General features: G+C 42.9%; 1 protein-coding gene across 1 annotated transcript in view; it reads right to left on the bottom strand.

The window, feature by feature from the left end:
* Positions 1–14,625, bottom strand: part of DGLUCY (D-glutamate cyclase) — a gene marked incomplete at its 5' end in the record, with an annotated part of 50,621 nt that overhangs the window by 13,787 nt on the left and 22,209 nt on the right. Inside the window, 1 exon segment of the mRNA XM_070514542.1 lies at positions 12,465–12,584. Coding sequence (XP_070370643.1) covers positions 12,465–12,584 — 120 coding nt within the window.

The following is a 14,625-nucleotide window of genomic DNA, read 5'->3' as shown; positions in this document are numbered from 1 at the left end:
TCCCTGGTGTCAAGAGCCAAGGATGGAGACGGGCCGGGCTGCTGTGCCTCCTAATTTACTCTCCTGGGACATCCCCCTGCCTGTCAATTGCCCCCTCTTGACTCCCAGCCTGGAATAAGAGTAGCAATCTGCTGTGACCGTCCAGCCCAGGGACAGCCAGGACTACTTTACAAAGGGTTTCTCTAATCCTTACAGAGACCCACTTCATGGGTGAGGACAGCGAGGCTTGGAAATGGAGCTGCCATCAGCCTGACTGATTCCAGAGCCCTAGATCTTTCTTGTCTACACTGAGCTGAAGGAACAGACAAAGTTCTCTGTGTTCAGGTCCTGTTAGCTCCCAATCCTGTCTGGAGGGGTCCCTTTTCATCTTTCTCAGCCTCAAACCCACAGATTTTCATCTGAAGCTCTCATTACAAGTCACCCACACTCCCCACTGCCAACTGGGCTCACCTCCTCTCCTTGGGGGCTGCTAAAACCTGCTGCTAAAACCACCACCTCAGTGATGCAGTTGGCCAAGCCCTTGGGATTTGATTAATTATACGGAGAACCTACATTCTGGGTGGCAGATAAACTTGAGGAAATCTGAGGTCTTCCAAAGAGATTCCCAGAGGCTCCCTTCCCACTCAGATCCAAGATCCCAGGATAAAGGAGACCTGCAGATAATGGGTCCGCCCACAGCGAGCAAACACGGGAGGCCTGAGGAGCAGGGTTTGTTCTTCCTCTTCTGGGTGTGCCAGCTGGAAAGCTAATCCAGGGCGGAGAACAGAGACATAGGATGTTGAACATCTTTTCATATGCTCATTTGCCATCTGCATTTCTTCTTTGATGAGGTGTCGGTTCAGGTCCTTTGCCCGTTTTTTAATTGCACTGTTGGTTTTCTTATTGTTAAATTTTAAGAGTATTCTTTGTATATTTTGGATAACAGTCCTTTATCAAATACGTCTTTTGTAGAGGTTTTCTTCCAGTCTACGGCTTGTCTTCTCATTCTCTTGACAATGTCTTTTGCAGAGCAGAAGTTTTTAATTTTAATGAAGTCCAGCTTATCAATTCTTTTGTTCATGGATTGTGCCTTTGGTGTTGTATCTGAAGAGGCATCACCATCCCAAAGTCTAGATTTTCTCCTATGTTATCTTCTAGGAGTTTTATAGTTTTGCATTTTCCATTTAGGTCTATGATCCATTTTGAGTTAATTTTCGTGGAGGGTGTAAGGTCTGTGTCTAGATTCATTTTTTGCACGTGGATGGCCAGTCGTTCTAGCACCATTTATTGAAGAGGCTATCTTTGCTCCATTGTCAAAGATCATTCGATTATATTTATGTGGGTCTATTTCTGGACTGTCTATTCTGTGCAACTGATCTATTTGTCTATTCTTTTGCCAATACCACACTGTCTTGAATCCTGGAGCTTTATAATAAGCCTTCAAGTCGGGTGGTGTCAATCCTCCAAATTGGTTCTTCTCCTTCAATATTGTGTTTTGGCCTCTCCATATAAACTTTAGAACCAGTTTGTTGATATCTACAAAATAACTTGCTGGGATTTTGATTGGTATTGTCTTGAATCTATACATCATTGGGAAGAACTGACATCTTAACGATATTGAATCTTCCTATCCATGAACATGGAATATCTCTTTATTTATTTACTTTGATATCTTTCATCAGAGTTTAGTAGTTTCCATCGCATAAATCTTGTAGATATCTTGTTAATTGAAACTTAAGCATTTCATTTATCAAATTTATGGCATAGAGTTGTTCATAGTATTCTTTTATTATCCTTTTAATTTCCATGGGATCTATAGTGAAGTGCCCTCTTTCATGTCTGATAAAATAATTTGTGTCTTCTCTCTTTTTTCTTAGCCTAGCTAGAGGCTTATTGATTTTATTGATCTTTTCAAACAAACTAGTTTTTGGTTTTGTTGATTTTCTCTGTTTTCCTTTTTCAATTTCATCGATTTCTGCTCTAATTGTTATCATTTACTTTAATCTGCTTAGTTTGGATTTAATTTGCTCTTCTTTTCCTAGTTTCCTAAGGAAGAAGCTTAGATTATTGATTTTAGATCTTTCCTCTTTTCTAATATATGCCTTCAATGCTATAAATTTCCCTCTAGGCCCTGATTTTGCTACATCCCACAAATTGGATGTTCTATTTTTGTCTAGTTTAAAATATTTTTAGATTTCTCTTCAGATTTCTTCTTTGACCCATGTGTTATTTAGAGGTGTGGGGTTTAATCTCCAAGTATTTGGGAATTTTGCCACCTATTTTTCTGTTGTTGATTTCTGCTTTAATTCCCTTGTGGTCTGCAAGCAGACATGGTATGATTTCTATTCTTTTAAATTTGTTAAGGTGTTTGTTATGGTCCAGAATGTGGTCTATTTTGTTGACTGTTTCCTTGAGAAGAAGGTGTAATCTACTGTCGTTGGATGAAGTAGTCCATAGATGTCCATTATGTCCAGTTGATTGATGGTGTTGTTGAGTTAACTATGTCCTTACTGATTTTCTGCCTGCTGGATCTGTCCATTTCTGATAGAGGGTTGTTAAAGTCTCCAACTATGATAGTGGATTCATCTATTTTCACATTCTCTGAATTTTTGCCTCATGTGGTTTTGACTCTTTCATGTTAGGCACATATACATTAAGAATTGTTGTGTCTAGGGGTCAGCCCCATGGCTGAGTGGTTAAGGTTACATGCTCTGGTTCAGCAGCCCAGGGTTTCACTGGTTTGGATCCTGGGCACAGACCTAGCACCTCTCATCAAGCCATGCTGGGGCAGCGTCCCACATAGGAGAACTAGAAGGACCTACAACGAGAATACGCAACTATGTACTGGGGAGCTTTGGGGAGAAGAAGAAAAAAAAAGAGAGAGAGATTGGCAATAGATGTTAGCTCAGGTGCCAATCTGGAAAAAAAAAGAATTGTTGTGTTTTCTTGGACCCCTTTATCATCATGTAATGCCCCCTTAAACCCTGATAACATTCCTTGTTCTGAAGTCTGCTCTGTCTGAAATTAATATAGCCATTCCTGCTTTCCTTTGATTAGTATTAGTATGGTATATATTTCTCATCCTTTTACTGTTAATCTATATGTATCTTTACATTTAAAGTAGATTTCTTGTAGACAACACATTGTTGGGTCTTGTTTTTTGATCCACTCTCATAATCTCTGTCTTTTAATTGGGGTATTTAGACCATTGACATTTAAGGTGATAATTGATATGGTTGGATTAATATCTACCATATTTGTTACTGTTTTCTATTTGTTGTTTGTCCTTGTTCCTTTTTCCTATTTTTGTCTTCCACTTTTCTTCTGCCTTTTGTGGTTTTAACTGTACTTTTTTGGGGGCCGGGGGTGAGGAAGATTGGCCCTGAGCTAACATCTGTTGCCAATCTTCCTCTTTTTGCTTGAGGAAGATTGTCACGGAGCTAACATCTGTGCCAATCTTCCTCTAATTTGTATGTGGGACACCACCACAGCCTGGCTTGACGAGCAGTGTGTAGGTCTGCACCTGGGATTCTAACCTATGCACCCCGGGCAGCTGAAGTGGAGCATGTGAATTTAACCATTACACCACCAGGCCAGCCCCAACTGTACATTTTTTATGGTTCTATTTTCTCTCCTTTCTTAGCATATCAGTAATACTTGTTCTCTTAACTTTTTTTTGGCAGTGGCCCTAGAGTTTGCAATATACATTTACACTGATTCCAAGTCCATTTTCAAATAACGCTACCACTTCACAGATAGTGCAAGCACCTTATAATAAAAAAATATTCCTCCTAATTCCTCCCGCCTATCCCTTGTATTATTGCTGGCATTAATTTCATTTATAATCATATATAAGCATGTATATATACATAAGCATACACAATTGAATACATTGTTGCTATTATTATTTTGAATAAACTGTTATATTAATTAATATATAAAAGTTTTTATTTTACTTTTACTTATTTATTCTCTGATGCTCTTCCTTTCTTTGTGTAGATCCGAGTTTCTGACCTATATTATTTTCCTTTTCTCTGAAGAATTTCTTTTAACATTTCTTGCAAGACAGAGCTACTGACAATAAATTCTCTCAATTTTTGTTTGTCTGAGGAAGTCTTTATTTATCTTTGACTTTTGAAGGATAATTTCACAGGGTGCAGAATTCTAGGCTGGTGGTTTTTCTCCACCAATACTTTAAATATTTCACTCCACTCTCTTCTTGCTTGCATGGTTTCTGAGAAGTTGGATGTAATTCTTGTCTTTGCTCTTTTATTGGTAAGTGTTTTTTTCCCTCTGTCTTCTTTCAGGGTTTTTCTTTATTGTTGATTTTCTGAAGCTTGAATATATGTTGAGCTGTAGCTTTTTGGTATTTATCCTGCTTGGTGTTCCCTGAGCTTCCTGGATCTGTGGTTTGGTGTCTAACCGTAATCTGGGGGGAAAATTCTCTGTGATTATTGCTTAATTATTGCTTGCATTCCTTTCTCTCTTTCTTTTCCTTCTGGTATTTCCATTACATGTATGTCATACCTTTGTAATTGTCCACAGTTCTTGGATATTCTGTTCTTTTCAGTCTTTTTTCTCTGTTTTTCAGTTTTGCAAGTTTCTATTGTCATATCCTCAAGCTCAGAGATGGTTTCCTCAGCTGTGTCCAGTCTCCTAAGGAGCCCATCAAAGGCATTCTTTATTTCTCTTATGTATTTTTTATCTCTAACATTTCTTTTTGATTCTCTCCTAGAATTTCCATCTCTCTGCTTACATTATCCATCTACTGTTGCATGTTGTCTACTTTTTTTTATTAAGATTATGATAGATTACAACCTTGTGAGATTTCAGTTGTACATTATTGTTAGTCATGTTGTGGGTACACCACTTCCCCCTTTGTGCCCACCCCCCACCCCCCCTTTTCCCTGGTAACCACCGATCAGTTCTCCTTGTCTATATGTTAACTTCCACCTATGAGTGGAGTCATATAGAGTTCGTCTTTCTCTGTCTGGCTTATTTCGCTTAACATAATACCCTCTAGGTCCATACATGTTGATGCGAATGGAACAATTTTGTCCTTTTTTATGGCTGAGTAGTATTCCATTGTGTATATATAGCATATCTTCTTTATCCAATCATCAGTTTCTGGGCATTTAGGTTGGTTCCACGTCTTGGCTATTGTAAATAATGCTGCAATGAACATAGGGGTGCAGGGGACTCTTGGGATTGCTGATTTCAGGTTCTTAGGATAGATACCCAGTAGTGGGATGGCTGGGTCATAAGGTATTTCTATTTTTAACTTTTTGAGAAATCTCCATACTGTTTTCCATAGTGGCTGCACTAGTTTGCATTCCCACCAACAGTGTATGAAGGTTCCTTTTTCTCCACAACCTCTCCAATATTTGTCACTCTTGGTTTTGGATATTTTTGCCAATCTAACGGGTGTAAGGTGATATCTTAGTGTAGTTTTGATTTGCATTTCCCTGAGGATTAGCGATGATGAACATCTTTTCGTGTGTCTATTGGCCATACTTATATCTTCTTTGGAGAAATGTCTGTTCATGTCCTCTGCCCATTTTTTGATCGGGTTGTTTGTTTTTTTGTTGTTAAGCAGTGTGAGTTCTTTGTATATTATGGAGATTAACCCTTTGTCGGATAAGTGGCTTGTAAATATTTTTTCCCAATTAGTGAGCTGTTTTTTTGTTTCAATCCTGTTTTCCCTTGCCTTGAAGAAGCTCTTTAGTCTGATGAAGTCCCATTTGTTTATTCTTTCTATTGTTTCCCTCAACTGAGGAGTTATAGTGTCCAAAAAGATTCTTTTGAAACTGATGTCAAAGAGTGTGCTGCCTATGTTCTCTTCTAGAAGACTTATTGTTTCAGGCCTAATCTTTAGGTCTTTGATCCATTTTGAGTTTATTTTGGTGTGTGGTGAAAAAGAATGGTCAATTTTCAATCTTTTGCAGGTGGCTGTCCAGTTTTCCCAGCACCATTTGTTAAAGAGACTTTCTTTTCTCCAATATAGGCCCTCCGCTCCTTTGTCGAAGATTAGCTGTCCATAGATGTGTGGTTTTATCTCTGGACTTTCAATTCTGTTCCATTGATCTGTGGACCTGTTTTTGTACCAGTACCATGCTGTTTTGATTACGGTAGCTTTGTAGTATGTTTTGAAGTCGGGGATTGTGATGCCTCCGGCTTTATTTTTCTTACTCAGGATTGCTTTAGCAATTCGCGGTCTTTTGTTGCATCATATGAATTTTAGGATTCTTTGTTCAATTTCTGTAAAGAATGACCATGGGATTCTGATTGGGATAGCGTTGAATCTGTAGATTGCTTTAGGTAGTATGGACATTTTAACTATGTTTATTCTTCCAATCCATGTGCATGGAATGTCTTTCCATCTCTTTATGTCATCGTCAATTTCTTTCAAGAATGTCTTGTAGTTTTCATTGTATAGATCTTTCATTTCCTTGGTTAGATTTATCCCAAGATATTTTATTCTTTTCGTTGCGATTGTGAATGGGATTGAGTTCTTGAGTTCTTTTTCTGTTAGTTCACTGTTAGTGTATAGAAATGCTACTGATTTATGTATGTTGATTTTATACCCTGCTACTTTGCTGTAGTTGTTGATTGTTTCTAATAGTTTTTCTATGGATTCTTTGGGGTTTTCTATATATAAGATCATGTCGTCTGCAAACAGCGAGAGTTTTACTTCTTCATTACCTATTTGGATTCCTTTTATTTCTTTTTCCTGCCGAATTGCTCTGGCCAACACCTCCAATACTATGTTGAATAGGAGTGGTGAAAGTGGGCACCCTTGTCTTGTTCCTGTTCTCAGAGGGATGGCTTTCAGTTTTTTCCATTGAGTATGATGTTGGCTGTGGGTTTGTCATATATGGCCTTTATTATGTTGAGGTACTTTCCTTCTATACCCATTTTATTGAGGGTTTTTTATCATAAATGGATGTTGGATCTTGTCGAATGCTTTCTCTGCATCTATTGAGATGATCATGTGGTTTTTGTTTCTCATTTTGTTAATGTAGTGAATCACGTTGATTGACTTGCAGATGTTGAACCATCCCTGTGTCCCTGGTATAAATCCCACTTGATCATGGAGTATAATCTTTTTGATGTATTGCTGTATTTGGTTTGCCAGAATTTTGTTGAGGATTTTTGCATCTATGTTCATCAGTGATATCGGCCTGTAGTTCTCCTTCTTTGTGTTGTCCTTGTCAGGTTTGGGGATCAGAGTGATGTTGGCTGCATAGAATGTGTTAGGGAGTACTCCATCTTCCTCAATTTTCTGGAATAGTTTGAGAAGGATAGGTATTAAATCTTCTTTGAATGTTTGGTAGAATTCTCCAGAGAAGCCATCTGGTCCTGGACTCTTATTTTTGGGGTGGTTTTTGATTACTGTTTCTATTTCTTTACTTGTGATTGGCCTATTCAGATCCTCCATTTCTTCCTGATTCAGTTTGGGGAGGTTGTAGGAGTCCAGGAATTTGTCCATTTCTTCTAGGTTGTTCAATTTGTTGGCATATAGTTTTTCATAGTATTCTCTCATGATCCCTTGTATTTCATTGGTATCTGTTGATTTCTGTTGATTTCTCCTCTCTCGTTCCTAATTTTATTTATTTGATATTTCTCTCTTCTTTTCTTGGTGAGTCTGGCTAAGGGTTTGTCGATTTTGTTAATTTTTTCGAAGAACCAACTCTTTGTTTCATTGATCCTTTCTACTGTCTTTTTTTGTTTCAATATCGTTTATTTCTGCTCTTATTTTTATTATTTCCCTCCTTCTACTGACTCTGGGCTTTGTTTGTTCTTCTTTTTCTAATTCTGTTAGGTGTTGTTTGAGGTTGCTTATGTGAGCTTTTTCTTGTTTAGTGAGGTGACCCTGTATTGCAATGAATTTCCCTCTTAGGACTGCTTTTGCTGCATCCCAAATGATTTGGTATGTCGTGTTCTCATTTTCATTTGTCTCCAAATAATATTTGATTTCTTCTTTAATTTCTTCAATAATCCATTGTTTGTTCAGAGGCGTGTTGTTTAGTCTCCACATTTTTGCACCTTTCTCTGCTTTATTCTTGTAGTTGATTTCTAGTTTCATAGCATTATGATCAGAAAAAATGCTTGATATTATTTCAACTCTCTTGTATTTATTGATGCTTGCTTTGTTTCCCAAAATATGGTCTATCCTTGAGAATGTTCCCTGTGCACTTGAGAAGAATGTGTAACCTGCTGTTTTTGGATGAAGTGTTCTATATATATCTATTAAGTCCATCTGGTCTAATTTTTCATTTAATTCTATAATTTCCTTGTTGATTTTCTGTCTGGATGTTCTGTCCATTGGTGTTAATGGTGTGTTGAGGTCCCCTACTATTATTGTATTGTTGTTGATCTCTTCTTTTAGTTCTGTTAAGAGTTGCTTTACAAATTTTGGTGCTCCTGTGTTGGGTGTGTATATATTTACAAGTGTTATGTCTTCTTGGTGGAGAGTCCCTTTTATCATTATATACTGTCCCTCTTTATCTTTCTTTATCTGTTTTGCTTTGAAGTCTACTTTGTCTGATATTAGTATAGCGACACCTGCTTTCTTTTGTTCATTATTAGCTTGGAGTATTGTCCTCCATCCCTTCACTCTGAGTCTGTGTTTGTCTTTGGGGCTGAGGTGTGTTTCCTGGAGGCAGCATATTGTTGGGTCTTGTTCTTTGATCCATCCTGCCACTCTGTGTCTTTTGATTGGAGAGTTCAATCCATTTACATTTAGAGTGATTATTGAAATGTGGGGGCCTACCGCTGCCATTTTATGTCTTGTTTTCCGGTTTTCTTCAATTTCCTTTGTTTCTCTTCCCATGGTTTAATCTGTTCTGATGGAGAGCTGCTACTCTCTGTTGTTGTCCTTCTACTTATCTCCTTTGCTCTTGGTTTTGTAGCCCCTTTCCTTTTTTTGATTTTTCAGGAATGAGGGTTTTCCTGAGCATTTCCTGAAGAGGAGGTTTTGTGGCAATGAACTCCCTTAATTTTTGTTTATCTGGGAAAGTTTTTATTTCTCCATCATATTTGAAGGATATTTTCGCTGGGTAGAGAATTCTCAGCTGTAGGTTTTTATCCTTCAGATTTTTGAATATATCATTTCACTCTCTTCTAGCCTGTAAAGTTTCTGCTGAGAAATCTGCTGATAGCCTGATGGGGGTTCCTTTGTAGGTTAATTTCTTCTGCCTGGCTGCCCTTAGTATTTTCTCCTTGTCGTTGACTTTTGCTAGCTTCACTTCTATATGCTGTGGGGTTGGTCTTCGTGCATTGATAAAGTTTGGAGATCTACTGGCTTCTGTCACATGAAGTTCCATCTCTCTCCCCAGGTTTGGGAAGTTCTCAGCCATTATTTCTTTGAATAGGCTTTCTGCCCCCTTCTCCCTCTCTTCTCCCTCTGGTATACCTATAATCCTTACATTGCATCTCCTAATTGCGTCTGATAATTCTTGGAGAGTTTCTTCATTTCTTTTTAGTCTTACTTCTCTCTCCTCCTCTGCCTGCAGCATTTCTATATTCCTATCTTCCAAATTGCTAATTCTTTCCTCCATATTATCAGCCCTACTGTTCAGTGCATCTAGATTTTTCTTAATCTCCTCTATTGTGTTCTTCATTTCCAGTATTTCTGTTTGGTTCTTCTTTATAGTATCAAACTCTTTTGTGACATAGCTCCTGAACTCGTTGAGTTGTCTATCTGAATTCTCTTTTAACTCATTGAGTTTTTTAATGATGGCTGTTTTGAAGTCATTGTCATTTAGGTTATATATTTCATTTTCTTTGGGATTGTTTTCTGTGTATTTGTTATTTTCCTTCTGTTCTGGAGATTTAATATATTTTTTCATATTGCTTGATGTTGTAGATTTGTGCCTCCGCATAGAGATAGAGTTTAGTTACTGCTTCCACTTGTTTCTACTGGTGTGGTGGGGGGACAGCTGTTTATACTTCTTCAACCAGGAACCCTATCAGCTGTTGCTAACTGGGCCTGGGCCCCTCCTCGTAGTCACAGTGGTCCTGTGGGTTCCCTCTTCAGCTGTGGGGGCCATCACAGGGGGTCTTCAGGCTGCTGGTGCCTACTGTTGCAGACCACCTAGACATGCTCCCTCCTTGGGGTCTGCAGTGGTGTTATGGGCTTTTCCAGCGGCCAAGGGCAGGATCACTTATATTTGCAGCTCTGTCACTGTCGGCGCCCACAAAATCTCACTTGTCCACTATGGGTCACAGCAGAGCTATTGGCATCTTCTGCAGTCTGTGGTTAGCTCACCTAGCTATGCTACTTTTGTCCCAGGGTCTTCCAGCCTTGTGGCTGCCAGATGGATGCTCTCTACTAGTGCTGTGCAGAGGCTTTCACTGAGGCTGCTGTGAGATTGTAGGGTTCCCCCCTGGGCTACAGAGCCAGGCCGCTGGAGCTCCACCCAGCCCCAGTCCTCTCCCCCAGGATCTCGGGGAGCCCCTTGCCCTGTCTGGGGGATAGCCAGAGACCTTGAGTTCAGTGGCAGCTGGCCAGCTGCTGCCCTGCCTGGTATTCTCTTTTCCAGGACCCTCCCGGTTTTGTGGATGCTGGGAAGGGCCTCTCTGCTAATGGCAGGTAGAGACTTTGCCTGCTGCTGGGCCAGAACTCTGGAGTATCCCCCCCAGGCCACGGAGCCGGCCACTGGAGCTCCACCCAGCCCCAGTCCTCTCCCAGGAGATCTCCGTTAGCCCTGAGCCCCAAGCTACAATAGCCGAAGTCAGTGGGTCCGGCGGCAGCAGCTGGCAGGCCACCGCGCCATTTGGGATTCTCTCTGGGACCCTCCCGGCATTGTAGATGCTGGGAAGGGCCTCTCTGCTAATGGCAGGCAGAGACTTTGTCTGCTGCCCAGGTGGAAGTCTGGAGCTTCCCCCCCGGGCCGCGGAGCTGGCTGCTGGAGCTCCACTCCGGTAGTCCCGAGCCCCGCCCGGCAGTCAGTGGGGCCGGCAGCAGCAGCTGGCGGGCCGCCGCGCTGTTTGGGATTCTCTCCGGGACCCTCCCGATGTTGTGTATGCTAGGCGGGGCCTCCCCACTAATGGCAGGTAGAGGTTTTCCCCGCGGACTCAGGTGTGTAACTCTGGAGCTTCCCTCTGGGCTTAGGTGTAATTGCGGGGGGCTTAGGTAGGGCTCTGGTCACCTGTTTCCACTGTCACTCCTCTGGTGTGCGCTCCCTCCTGCCCTAGGTGTGTGTCGATGTTCTGGGGGCATCCGCTGGAAGAAAGCCGCTTGCAGGTACTAGGCTGTTCGGGGTCGGGGTCGGAGAGTTTTCACCTATCTCCACCTCCTCCCGGAGGGAAGTCCGTCCACCTTCTGATGTATAGCAGCGTGGGTCTCTCAGGTGTCCTGAGATGCTATATGGATATCCTTTGTTAAGCAATGAATGTCCAATTAGTTGTAGATTCGAAGGGTGAGAGATGAAGAAGACTACTCACGCCGCCATCTTGGATCTTCCCTCCAGATGCATGTTGTCTACTTTTGGGCATTTCCCTTCTCCCAGGTAGGTTAGGCTCTGGTCTAACAGTTTCCCCTGAGAGCAGGTGTTGTTAAGAACAGAATGGTTCTTCTTCCCCTCCCCCTACCTAAAGCATGAGGGGATTTTTCTCTGAAATTCACCATGTGGACCTGGTAGAGCTCCTGGAGGCAAAACTCAGAAAAGCTGGGGCAGGGAGGGGTGGGGGGCCCTATGACTGGGTCCCCTGGAGTTTTTCTCTCTCAGACTTGTCCAGCAATTCATCAATTACAGTTCAGGTTTTCCTGCCTGGGTTCAGGTTCCTGGAGAGGTTTCTGCTCATCATCAGGCTGGTTCTGATGGTGAAGTGGAAGCCAGTCTTTCTGAGGTAACTGTCAAAATTCCTGAAAGTTGTAGCACTGTCAAGGGAGGAAGGGTGGGGCCTGGAAGGGCCTGGATGCTGAAAGGTCTGTCTTGATGGGGAAGGGAAGCTGTGGGGGGGGAGGGGTAGCCGGGGGCAGAGGTAAGTGAAGGGAGAGGTGGGAAGCATCCTGCATCCTCCAAACATTTGATAGATTGTTCTCTTCCTTTCCACCATGTAGCAGGCACAGATGAAAGCACAGGTGACCCCTCTTCAGAGAGGCCTTCCCTGACCACTGATCTAAAGTGGCCTGCCAGTCATTGTGTCTGGTCTACCTGTAGCTCTTGTCACTATTTAGCAGGATCTCGTGTACTTATTTGTTAGGGCTCATTGTCTGTCCCCTGACACTGGAATGGGAGCTCTGTGGAGCAGGGCCCTTGCTATTCTAACCCCAGTACCCAGAACAATGCCTGGCACACAGTAAATGTTTGTTGAATGACTGAACGAGAGACCAAAAGCTGAGAACTAGGTCCCCTTCTTGTCCTGGTGCCCTCTAGACTCCACTTACAGAAGAGACGAGTTTCTGGCTGGACAGGCTCCAAGCCAGTTCACTCCCCCTGGACAGCCAGGCCTCACTGGCCAGCCATCCAAGCACTCACCAGTGATGACAGCAAAATCAGCCTCCACGTCACAGGCAATGACGTCCCCATTTTGTATGTGCCTCTTCACGGCCTCCTTGACCTTGCCCATCCCAAGTTCATTGCCTCCGTCACCAACCCCTGGAGGGAAGGGGGACAGAGTCAGTAAAGAAGATCAGGCAAAATGGGGGGTAGTTGTGGGGCTGGGCAGCCCCTTCACATGTGCCTCATTGCCTCAGGGAGGGGAAAGGGGTTGGCTCTGCATGTACTTTCAGACAACCAGAACACACTGTACTTCTCCTTCCAGTGTCCTAGAAACTCTTCTAGTTAAAAACGAGTCAAAGTTCGGAACTCAACAGTGTGTGGCATGTCCTCTATTGGGTCACATTCTCCAGTCACAGATGGAGCACCCTCTATGCTGGTGTGCCAGGCCCACAGGAGATATGGGTATGGCGACACTCAGGACTCCTTCTCCTCTTGAGTGGCTCCTGCTCAGAGAGCAGTCACAAGGCCCTGAGCCCCATTCATGTGGCCAGACAACATTCTACTGGCAGAAGGGAACTGTTACAGATTGTTGAAGTCAATTCTGTAATTGACTTTAAAGGCTGCTGTTTAAAGAATGTGAAATGTGTACATGTCAGTTAATTTTAATCTACACCAGAGGGGTGCTTGGTTAACATCTGAAGTAGCCTAATCAGGAACATACACCCCAGGGGTGGTTGGTTAGCATTTGAAAGAGACCACAGTCTAAAGGCCAATCTGATAATCAGCACTAGAGGGTTTATTAATTAGCATAATAAATGCCAGAATAAATATATTAGTATGAATAAATGTTGGAAATTACTTAATTCATTGGTGAGCCTGTACACTTTGAGGCGATGCTGATGCTCTAGAACCCCATTGGCCCTGAGTCCAGGTATTTCTGGAGGATCCTGTAGACTAGAGGTCAGCTGAATCTGCCTCCAGAAGACGGTTGCAGCTGCCTCAAGATAACTTCACCCAAGGTGCTTGTCCAAGTGCCTCAAGGACAGACGGCCAGGCCTCCCGAGCCTAGAGAATGGTTGTCCAGGACTGTTTTTGTGTCTGTTTCTACAAAGGCTTGGAATATGTGGAAGAATTCCACCCGAGGGAGCATTCATTGTGAGATGGCAGAGAGGGGAACTAGAGCTGACTCACCTCCAGCACCAGAGACCTGGACTCGGCCAAAGGAAGCGGACAATTGTGAATGACCAAATGCCTTAGGTCCACCACACCCTGAGGATTTTTCACAGAACAGTTTTCTAGGTCCGTTACAGCCCATTGAATAAAGGAAAATAATACCCCCACCTAGCACTGGTATTTCATCTATTTCGGTCTCTGCTCTTTAGCATTTTAGGAATTTCACCTTGTTCACTCCTCGGGTCAGTCCTGTCCGTGGCCTTGTTTTCCTCACCTTTCAGAGCTCAGAGAGTCTCTGAGAGGGGCAGTACCCGGGTAGTGAATGGAAGGTGGGTGTGTGATTCTCAATTGAGTGCTGTGTCCATGACAAAGCAGCTGCCTGTGGAACTGAGGAAGAGGGGTGTTGATGGAGGAGAGGAGAGGAGAGAAGGAACATTTCGGGGGTAGCCCTGTTGGGTAGGAGGCTGTGGGAAGTCACAGGAGGGGCTTGGGCTCCTGAGGGCAAGAGAATGATCCAGGGGTCCACAAAGGAGGCAGTCTGAAGGTGCAAATACTACTAACTTCCTCTGGGATCTTGGGGGCATCATTTGAGGGGATCTGCACAAATTGAGGGTCCACATGGCAGGGGAAGAGTGCATGCTCCGCCAGCTCCCTCGGACCTTGATTGCCCCTTGGACTCAGAACTCCTTCCTTTTCCACCCTGGGAATGCCTCCCTCAGGCTCAGGTCCTCCGCCTGCGCAGTCCCAGAGAGACAGGAAGCACAAGCCAGCTGGCTGTGGGCACCACACCCAAGCCTTCTTTCTGGGAAAGACCAGGGCGATTTGCAGAAATTTTCTCCTCGGCCGGAAGACTTTCATTGTCTCATCCAAACCTCAAAAGCCAAAGGAGACTAATGAGTCTGGGAAACACTCCGGCAGTGTTTGAATGGAGAAAACAAATAAACACAGAAGGACAAATGCCTTAATTACTCCAGGGTCGGATACTTACCCCTAGGGAGGAATGTTGGTTCTCCTTGGGACTTAC

This window comes from Equus asinus, chromosome 7 (assembly GCF_041296235.1).
Source record: "Equus asinus isolate D_3611 breed Donkey chromosome 7, EquAss-T2T_v2, whole genome shotgun sequence".
Classification (NCBI taxonomy): Eukaryota; Metazoa; Chordata; class Mammalia; order Perissodactyla; family Equidae; genus Equus; species Equus asinus.
Note: the sequence above shows the minus strand (reverse complement) of the source record. Positions and strands in the feature narration are given on the sequence as shown.